Genomic DNA, 11,051 nt, shown 5'->3' on the forward strand with positions numbered 1-11,051 from the left:
GTTGCGGCGAGCAGTGGCTACTCTTCGTTGTGGTGCGTGAACTTCTCACTGTGCTGGCTTCTCTTTGTTGCAGAGCACGGGCTCCATGCGGGCTGCAGTAGTTCTGGCATGCGGGCTCAGTAGTTGTGGCTCACGAGGTTAGTTGCTCCGTGGCATGTGGGATCTTCCTGGACTAGGGCTCAAACCCATGTCCCCTGCATTGGCAGGCAGATTCTTAACCACTGCGCCACCAGGGAAGTCCCATAGATTCTTTTTTGTTTTTGAATTTTATATTATTTATTTTTTTATACAGCAGGTTCTTATTAGTCATCCATTTTATACACATCAGTGTATACATGTCAATCCCAATCGCCCAATTCAACCCACCCCCACCCCCACCCCTGCTTTCCCCCCTCAGTGTCCATACGTTTGTTCTCTACATCTGTGTCTCAATTTCTGCCCTGTAAACTGGTTCATCTGTACCATTTTTCTAGGTTCCACATATATGCGTTAATGTATGATATTTGTTTTTCTCTTTCTGACTTACTTCACTCTGTGTGACAGTCTCTAGATCCATCCATGTCTCAACAAATGACCCAATTTCGTTCCTTTTTATGGCTGAGTAATATTCTATTGTATATATGTACCACATCTTCTTTATCCATTCGTCTGTCGATGGGCATTTAGGTTGCTTCCATGACCTGGCTATTGTAAATGGTGCTGCAATGAACATTGGGGTGCATGTGTCTTTTTGAATTATGCTTTTCTCTGGGTATATGCCCAGGAGTGGGATGGCTGGATCATATGGTAATTCTATTTTAACTTTTTTAAGGAACGTCCATACTGTTCTCCATAGTGGCTGTATCAATTTACATTCCCACCAACAGTGCAAGAGGGTTCCCTTTTCTCCACACCCTCTCCAGCATTTGTTGTTTGTAGATATTCTGATGATGCCCGTTCTAACTGGTGTGAGGTGATACCTTATTGCAGTTTTGATTTACATGTCTCTAATAATTAGTGATGTTGAGCAGCTTTTCATGTGCTTCTTGGCAATCTGTATATCTTCTTTGGAGAAATGTCTATTTAGGTCTTCTGCCCATTTTTGGATTGGGCTGTTTTTTTTTTTACTATTGAGCTGCATGAGCTGTTCATATATTTTAGAGATTAATCCTTTGTCTGACGATTCATTTGCAAATATTTTCTCCCATTCTGAGGGTTGTCTTTTCATCTTGTTGATAGTTTCCTTTGCTGTGCAAAAGCTTTGAAGTTTCATTAGCTCCCCTTTGTTTATTTTTGTTTTTATTTCCATTACTCTAGGAGGTGGATCAAAAAAAGATCTTGCTGTGATTTATGTCAAAGAGTGTTCTTCCTATGTTTTCCTCTAAGAGTTTTACAGTGTCTGGTCTTCCATTTAGGTCTCTAATCCATTTTGAGTTTATTTTTGTGTATGGCATTAGGGAGTGTTCTAATTTCATTCTTTTACATGTAGCTGTCCAGTTTTCCCAGCACCACTTATTGAAGAGACTGTCTTTTCTCCATAGTATATCCTTGCCTCCTTTGTCATAGATTAGTTGACCATAGGTGCATGGGTTTATCTCTGGGCTTTCTATCTTGTTCCATTGATCTGTATTTCTGTTTTTGTGCCAGTACTATATTGTCTTGATTACTGTAGCTTTATAGTATAGTCTGAAGTCAGGGAGTCTGATTCCTGCAGCTCCGCTTTTTTCCCTCAAGACTGCTTTGGCTATTCGGGGTCTTTTGTGTCTCCATACAAATTTTAGGATTTTTTGTTCTAGTCCTGTAAAAAATGCCATTGGTAATTTGATAGGGATTGCATTGAATCTGTAGATTGCTTTGGGTAGTATAGTCATTTACACAATATTGATTCTTCCAATCCAAGAACATGGTATATCTCTCCATGTGTTGGTATCATCTTTAATTTCTTTCATCAGTGTCTTATAGTTTTCTGAGTACAGGTCTTTTACCTCCTTATGTAGGTTTATTCCTAGGTATTGTATTCTTTTTGTTGCGATGGTAAATGGGAGTGTTTCCTTAATTTCTCTTTCTGATCTTTCATTGTTAGTGTATAGGAATGCAAGAGATTTCTGTGCATTAATTTTGTATCCTGCAACGTTACCAAATTCATTGATTAGCTCTAGTAGTTTTCTGGTGTTATCTTTAGGATTCTCTCTCTTTTTTTTTCATCTGCAAACAATGACAGTTTTACTTCTTCTTATCCAATATTTATTTCTTTAATTTCTTTTTCTTCTCTGGTTGCCGTGACTAGGACTTCCAAAACTATGTTGAATAATAGTGGTGAGAGTGGATATCCTTGTCTTGTTCCTGATCTTAGAGGAAATGCTTTCAGTTTTTCACCATTGAGGATGATGTTTGCTGTGGGTTTCTCATATATGGCCTTTATTATGTTGAGGTAGGTTCCCTCTATGCCCACTTTCTGGAGACTTTTTATCATAAATGGGTGTTGAATTTTGTCAAAAGCTTTTTCTGCATCTTTTGAGATGATCATAGGTTTTTTATTCTTCAGTTTGTTAATATGGTGTATCACATTGATTGATTTGCATATATTGAAGAATTCTTGAATCCCTGGGATAAATCCCACTTGATCACGGTGTATGATCCTTTTAATGTGTTGTTGGATTCTGTTTGCTAGTATTTTGTTGAGGATTTTTGCATCTATATTCATCAGTGATATTGGTCTGTAATTTTCTTTTTTTGGAGTATCTTTGTCTGGTTTTGGTATCAGGGTGATGGGGGCCTCATAGAATGAGTTTGGGAGTGTTCCTTCCTCTGCAGTTTTTTGGAAGAGTTTGAGAAGGATGGGTGTTAGCTCTTTTCTAAATGTTTGATAGAATTCACCTGTGAAGCCGTCTGGTCCTGCACTTTTGTTTGTTGGAAGATTTTTAATCACAGTTTCAATCTCATTACTTGCGATTGGTCTGTTCACATTTTCTATTTCTTCCTGGTTCAGTCTCTAAGAATTTGTCCATTTCTTCCAGGTTGTCCAATTTATTGGCATAGAGTTGCTTGTAGTAGTCTCTTAGGATGCTTTGTGTTTCTGCAGTGTCTGTTGTAACTTTTCCTTTTCATTTCTAATTTTATTGATTTGAGTCCTCTCCCTCTTTTTCTTCATGAGTCTGGCTAATGGTTTACCAATTTTGTTTATCTTCTCAAAGAACCAGCTTTTAGTTTTATTGATCTATGCTATTGTTTTCTTAGTTTCTATTTCATTTATTTCTGTTCTGATCTTTATGATTTCTTTCCTTCTGCTAACTTTGGGTTTTGTTTGTTCTTCTTTCTCTAGTTCCTTTAGGTGTAAGGTTAAATTGTTTAGTTGAGATTTTTCTTGTTTCCTGAGGTAGGCTTGTATAGCTATCAACTTCCCTCTTAGAACTGCTTTTGCTGCATCCCATAGGTTTTGGATCATCGTGTTTTCATTGTCATTTGTCTCTAGGTATTTTTTGATTTCCTCTTTGATTTCTTTAGTGATCTCTTGGTTATTTAGTAATGTATTGTTTAGCCTCCATGTGTTTGTGTTTTTTATGTTTTTTTCCCTGTAATTCATTTCTAATCTCATAGCGTTGTGCTCAGAAAAGATGCTTGGTATGATTTCAATTTTCTTAAATTTACTGAGGCTTGATTTGTGACCCAAGATGTGATCTATCCTGGAGAATATTCCGTGCGCACTTGAAAGAAAGTGTAATCTGCTGTTTTTGGTTGGAATGTCCTATAAATATCAATTAAATGTATCTGATCTATTGTTTCATTTAAAGCTTGTGTTTCCTCATTAATTTTCTGTTTGGATGATCTGTCCATTGGTGTAAGTGAGGTGTTAAAGTCCCCCACTATTATTGTGTTGCTGTCGATTTCCTCTTTTAGACTGTTAGCAGTTGCCTTATGTATTGAGGTGCTCCTATGTTGGGTGCATATATATTTATAATTGTTATATTTTCTTCTTGGATTGATCCCTTGATCATTATGTAGTGTCCTTCCTTGTCTCTTGTAACATTCTTTATTTTAAAGTCTATTTTATCTGATATGAGTATTGCTACTCCAGCTTTCTTTTGATTTCCATTTGCATGGAATATCTTTTTCCATCCCCTCACTTTCAGTCTGTATGTGTCCCTAGGTCTGAAGTGGGTCTCTTGTAGACAGCATATATATGGGTCTTGTTTTTGTATCCATTCAGTGAGTGTGTGTCTTTTGGTTGGAGCATTTAATCCATTCACATTTGAGGTAATTATTGATACATATGTCCCTATTGCCATTTTCTTAATTGTTTTGGGTTTTTTTTTTTTTTTGTAAGTCCTTTTCTTCTCTTGTGTTTCCCACTTAGAGAAGTTCCTTTAGCATTTGTTGTAGAGCTGGTTTGGAGGTGCTGAGTTCTCTTAGCTTTTGCTTGTCTGTAAAGCTTTTGATTTCTCCATCGAATCTGAATGAGTTCCTTGCCGGGTATAGTAATCTTGGTGTAGGTTCTTCCCTTTCATCACTTTAAGTATTTCATGCCACTCCCTTCTGGCTTGTAGATTTTCTGTGAGAAATCAGCTGTTAACCTTATGGGAATTCCCTTGTATGTTGTCATTTTTCCCTTGTTGCTTTCAATAATTTTTCTTTGTCTTTAATTTTTGCCAGTTTGATTACTATGTGTCTCAGCGTGTTTCTCCTTGGGTTTATCCTGTATGGGACTCTCTGCACTTCCCAGATTTGGGTGGCTATTTCCTTTCCCATGTCAGCGAAGTTTTTGACTATAATCTCTTCAGACATTTTCTCAGGTCCTTTCTCTCTCTCTTCTCCTTCTGGGACCCCTATAATGTGAATGTTGTTGCGTTTAATGTTGTCCCAGATGTCTCTTAGGGTGTCTTCATTTCTTTTCATTCTTTTTTCTTTTTTTTTTTTTTTTTTTTGCGGTACGCGGGCCTCTCACTGTTGTGGCCTCTCCCGCCGTGGAGCACAGGCTCCGGACACACAGGCCCAGCGGCCATGGCTCATGGGCCCAGCCGCTCTGCGGCATGTAGGACCCTCCAGGACCGGGGCACAAACCCACGTCCCCTGCATCAGCAGGCGGACTCTCAACCACTGCGCCACCAGGGAAGCCCCATTCTTTTTTCTTTAGTCTGTTCCACAGCAGTGAATTCCACCATTCTGTCTTCCAGGTCACTTATCCATTCTTCTGCCTCAGTTATTCTGCTATGGATTCCTTCTGGTGTAGTTTTCATTTCAGTTATTGTATTGTTCATCTCTGTTTGTTTGTTCTTTAATTCTTCTAGGTCTTTGTTAAACATTTCTTGCATCTTCTCGATCTTTGCCTCCATTCTTTTTCCGAGGTCCTGGGTCATCTTCACTATTGTTATTCTGAATTCTTTTTCTGGAAGGTTGCCTATCTCCACTTCATTTAGTTGTTTTTCTGGGGTTTTACCTTGTTCCTTCATCTGGTACATAGCCCTCTGCCTTTTCATCTTGTCTGTCTTTCTGTGAGTGTGGTCTTTGTTCCACAGGCTGCAGGATTGTAGTTCTTCTTGCTTCTGCTGTCTGCCCTCTGACCGCCCGTAGATTCTTATACCCTATTCATGCAAGGGTGGGGAATGTCTCATTCTAGCTAATCAACATACATTGAATATCACCAATTTCTCCAATAAGAGTCCATTTCCAACACCCATTATGCGAAATTGACAAATTACTCATTTCAGTAACAGAAAAACTCATTGCTGACGTTCATTATGCTACTTAGCAAAGCATCCAGTGTTGCTAAGAGATAAAAAGATAGCTGAAGCCCTTATAACAGCTGCATCTGGAATTGGGCCTTTCCGGTACAATGCTAGCTAACCACTCCTGGGTGTGAGCCCCTAATTAAAGAAAATGACAGCCCCCAGGGTATAATAAAGTATCCAACATATGCATTAAAACACACTGCTTTTGCTAAAGAATTTTAAAGTAAATTACATTTAATAGGGGGCAGAGAAGAGACTTCCTCATTATTTATTATCTGTCTCATTCTTGATTGCATTTATTTCAATTATTCCTTGCTGTACAATTAAAAGAAAATTTAAAGGCACAGTCATAATTTATTCTAAAGAGATATAAAGTCATTAGCCAAAATGCTACATCCCTGCCATGAGAAACAGGCTTTGTTTTCAATTTTATTTTCCCCTTTTGATGGTGGTGGAAGAAATATTAGAAATAGGGTTCTCAAACTCAGACCTTTAGTGGAGCACCCCCACTCAATACAAGATTGCACACATACAGCACCGCTGACAGCTGGCTGTCCAGACCATGTCCGTTGGTGCGGGTTGTGCACTGCACGACATAAAGCAATCCATTTCTTTTCTGGTAGCTCATATTTTGTCAAAAAAGTTTTTGCCCCCGTCCTCATTATTTCTTTAAGTAGATGTCATTTCTTCACAATGACTTTTCAAACACTGAAACAGAGATTTCATATTAGTTTCTTTACCAGGCAAAACATTCATAAATCTTTCGGCCTTTCTCCTAGTAACCCTTTACTGGACATGAGTTTGTGTTAAAATACAGGGTCTAAAATTAAACACAGTACTCTTAGTGCAGAGCACAGTGAAACTTCTGCTTCCCAGGACCTGAGGCCCATGCTCTTACAACGTGATGACAACCTATGATTGTTTTAGATCTTTGCCAGTTTCATCATGCTATTAAGAAAAATCAAGCTTGTGGTCAGCTAAAACCCTCAGATCATTTTTTCATATCAAGGCCTCACCTGGGGCAGATTTCTCATCAGCAGACTGAGTTATATCCTTGTGACTTTTAGGTGACCATGGAGATTACTTCCGGCTGCTGCTTCCAGGTACCTACACTGTCACTGCCACAGCACCCAGGTTTGACCCAGAGACAGTGAGTGTGACGGTGGGTCCTGGGGAACCCAAACTGGTGAGTTAGGCTGACCTTTACAGAGCACTGTAAAGATCACTTATACAGAGTTACAAATAATCGATTGTATAGTTCTAATCTTTGCCAAGCTTCCCTCTTTCACCATTTAAAAAAATATTCATTGCTCTCATGTGCTAATTTTTCTTCTGTCATTCTCCTATTACATCCTTACCCACTTCCTTTTGGTTTTTCCTTTTCCTTCTAACATAGCATAATGATTAAAACACTACCTGATTCTAAATCCAGCTCATTTGTCCACAGATCTTGGACAAGCTACCTGATCGCTCTCATTCTCAGTTTCTTCCTCTGTAAATTGGTAATAATAGTGCCTCCTTCACAAGAGGTTGAAATGAGAAAGTGCATGTAAAGCCTTTAGTACAGTGACTTATATGTAGAAAGTGCTCAACAAATGTTAGTTCGTAAATCCCAGAGACCTTGCCTAGATACACAGGCTTACGTTGTTCTGCGCCGTCAGCAAGGACTACCACCAGATGGCACTCTGCCCCCTCCTGATGCCCATGTGCCCGGGCAGCCTTGCTTTCCACTCACCTCAGCAAAGAGCCAGCTGCGCTCCAATATTCAGCTCTCCGAAAGGCTTTCTTTTATAGATAGGATGAGAAGCAAAGAACTGTTTTGATCTACAGCCTGGACCTTTTTAGCTTTGGTCGTATTAGATCGTGATCTCAGAGGCAAAGAGGCTCAAAGATCATGGACACTAATCCTCTGGTTTCTCAAACGAGGAAAAGGTAATGATGCCATCCTGGTTAATGAGCATCTATGGACCTTTTTCTCGTGTCAGGTCTCCCCTCCTCAGTCTGTCCTGTTCCTTCTCTATACATCCCAAGAGCTTAGCAGACCCTCCCTCCCCTTTCCCTGTTAACTCAGTGCAGTCAAGTTTCTTGCCTTTTCAAATAGTTATAGGTACTATTCATTGAACAGCCACTATGTGTCAGACATTATCTGAGAGCTTTCCAGAATTATCTCACTTAACCTTCATAACAATCCTGTAAGGTAGATCTACATATCCCCATTTGTGGCTGAGGAAAGTGAAGCTTAGAGAACATAAGTAACTTGTCCAATACCACACAGTGAGTAAGTGGGAGCTGTGTTTCCAGCCTCTGTGGGGCTTTCAGGATTGCCTTCTTAGCCAGTCTGTTACAGGGCCTCGAGCTAAGCTCACAACCTCTGTTCATAATCCCTTATTTTAACACAAGGATGAAGGTCAAGAGCTCCTTAAATCCTTTGAAAATTCCTCTGAAATTTCTAGACAGTTCCCCCTTTCCCCTTCACTCCCATCTCCTGCAGGATATAAACGACTTCTACTTGCAGATGCAGAGAACAGAGTAACTCTTCCCTGGCAGCCTGTTACCTGGTCCCAATTTCCTTACCAATGCATCCTCTTTCCCTTTTTTCTTGTTATCCCCCTGCTCCTCATCTACGCTAAAATCAAATGACTGTTATGTAGCTGCTTACAGAAGTCTTGCACTACGTGCAAGTCTATTCAATTGCAAATTCAAACAAGGACAAATCCTCTTAAGTAACAAATTCTGCTTCAAAAGATCTCATCTCCTTTGTCATATAGCCTTTAAATTAATTAACATAACACATCGTTGTATCAAATATAACTCAGAGGGGGGAAAATCTGTCTTTTGGATACAATTCTCAGATACAGTCACAACTCAGAATACATTTATTGATCCCAGCTGAGTCTTTTCCCATTCTAAAGCAGAGATCCATTTGGTTGAGGGAAAAGAAAAAAGATCATTTACTAGAGGGTTTTCATGCTGCTATTAAAACTCTTTAAAGTATCTCCGAGAGTCCAGTGTTTTCCCCTTGGTTTTCCCCACTGCCTTCCAGATGTCCCGCTCCTTTAATTTCCTCTGTCCTCCCCTCATTTTGTTGTCTCTCTCTCTCTCTCTCTTTCTTTCGTTTTCTTGATCCTTATATTACTATATAGGAAATAGTACTAATTGGCTCTGATTTCTCCCGCTTTGGGAGAGCTAGCAGAAAAGCTGGCTGTGGTTTGTTGTGAAAGGGGCAAGAAATAACCCCGTGAAGAGGTCTGTCTGTCACATGTTTTCCAACTCCCCTCTGGCTTCAGCAGCTCACACTGTTCCCAGGGCCTGAAAGCCAAGGATGCCTCTGGGGAGTGTGGTTAGAACACTGTGCCACACCCTCGCCTTTTCCTTCCTGGGACAGCTCTATGGCTTCTGCACAGCCAGCACATCCCACACTTGTCAGTCAGAAGCATCTTTACCTCTGTGTGCACGGCCAGAAGGGAAGTTTCAATGTACTGCTGGAAACAGTACATTAATGCACATGGACACTGGGAATTTAAGAATCCATACTAACAATCTATATCATCTCTACTGTCTCTATTTCCAAACAATCATGACAGAAAGTTTAGCTCTGGAGGTCTGAGGCACTCTTTGGCGTTCCTGAGCACAACGCCTATGATTCACAGAGCCAGCATAAAGGGGATTATTGTGGCACCATCAATCTTAGTTCTTGTGCTGAACAACAGTATCGGTAAAATCACGGTTTGAGGTGTAGATATAATTTTTTCTATTACAAATAAATAAATGTACATTAAGTTCATGTCGATATACCCTGTGTATCACCAGTGATTATGTGCCACTTTGAGGGGAATGTTAGCCAAGCCTATATGACACCACCAATGCTGCTCTGGGTGGTTGCTGTGATATTCTCCTTGGTCCCTTGTCCTCAGAACCCGGAACCATGGTAAAACAAGGTCCAAACTGGTCTTCCGACAATTTCAATCCTAGGAAATGGAAAACTGATTCCTGTGCTCTCCTAGCTTCTTTTTCTTTTTTCCAGGTTAATTTCCAACTCAAGAGAAGCACCCCTCCAGCAGCCCCTAAGAGGAGAGGCCCCAACTCAGGGCATAGAGGCAGAGTCTTACCAAAGAAAGTACAGCCCCGGGCAGCTAAGAAAAAAGAGATGATGGTGAAACAGTCCCAGAGAGTCCCTGCCTGAAATCCACAGTCCCCGGGGCAACACTTTAGAAAGGCTTTGTTCCCACTCTCACACCAGATGAAGCATTCTTTCTATTTTATTATCTGAGACATATTTAAATATAAACATATTCAGAACAACTCAGAATGGTCTCCATCTGTTCCAGGGGTAAACCCTCTGATGTAGCAGTACATACATGCAGTGGTGTTCAGTAAGATTTTCTGATTCTGAGGGTATGGTTTAGGTCCAGCAGGCTCTATGCCAGTCTACGCTGTGTCCAGAGACTGGTTCTGGCTGGTTAGTCACTATCTCTAGAGTCTAGCAGAGAGCCTGCAACACAGTAAGTACCCAATGAAGGTTTCTGGATGAAAGGCTGAAAGGCTGAAATGATCCATCATTACATAGCAAGACCAGGTGACCAATTCTGAAATCCCAGAGGACTGTTTCAACAAGAGCCAGTAGTTTCTTATTAAGAAAAGGATTTCAGACACAAACACCTAGTCCCACTGCTTCATACATGGGCATTTTAAATAATACGCATCTTTCAAACATTTTCTGGGCGTATAAGTGTAATGTAGATGCCCCTGTGGAATGACTGTGTCCTGACCCTGTTGCCAGGGATACACAGCACTCTCCACCCCACTGAGTTCTCCAGAACGAACCCATCTGTACTAAAAGTTTTATTAAGCAAAGTAGATGTCACTGAAGATTTTGAAGGCATGGGTAGTCTTTCATCACACATCAGTCAAGTTCATAAACCTCCACTGGGCATGCTGGGGTTCCCAAGTACCCTGTCCCCAGGGCTTGCTGGGGGTTCTTTACCCATCATCACCCATTTCAGGGAGCCTCAGTGAGACAGGGCAGAGGCTCCATTTCCCCCGACTTGCTCTACCTCCCCCCACCTTGTCAGCCTCCCCCACTGGCGCCCCAGCCTCTAACTCACCCAGACCTTTCTTAACATTGAGCAAAGTAGCTGCTCTCAGCAAGTATTCCCACACCCACCAGAAAACAAGAGGTGCTCTAGCTGTGACAGTCCACCCTCTGTAGGAGGCCATTCAAGATCAGGAGTAACACATGATTTACTTTTGTCACTTGAGCAATCTCTCAATCTGCGGTTAAAAGGGAAACAAAAGAAAAATATGCCTTTTCCCATTTAAAAAGGAAATTCTCTCCTCAGGTGATGT

General features: G+C 40.6%; 1 protein-coding gene across 1 annotated transcript in view; it reads left to right on the top strand.

Annotated features, from left to right (window-relative positions):
* CPN1 (carboxypeptidase N subunit 1) overlaps window positions 1-10,007 on the top strand; it is a 28,682-nt gene extending 18,675 nt beyond the window's left edge. Inside the window, exons 8-9 of the mRNA XM_065894324.1 lie at window positions 6,773-6,891; window positions 9,730-10,007. Coding sequence (XP_065750396.1) covers window positions 6,773-6,891; window positions 9,730-9,888 — 278 coding nt within the window. The 3' untranslated portion in view covers window positions 9,889-10,007. The remainder of the gene's footprint in view (window positions 1-6,772; window positions 6,892-9,729) is intronic.
* Window positions 10,008-11,051: the final 1,044 nt, after the last annotated feature.

This window comes from Phocoena phocoena, chromosome 16 (assembly GCF_963924675.1).
Source record: "Phocoena phocoena chromosome 16, mPhoPho1.1, whole genome shotgun sequence".
Lineage (NCBI taxonomy): Eukaryota > Metazoa > Chordata > Mammalia > Artiodactyla > Phocoenidae > Phocoena > Phocoena phocoena.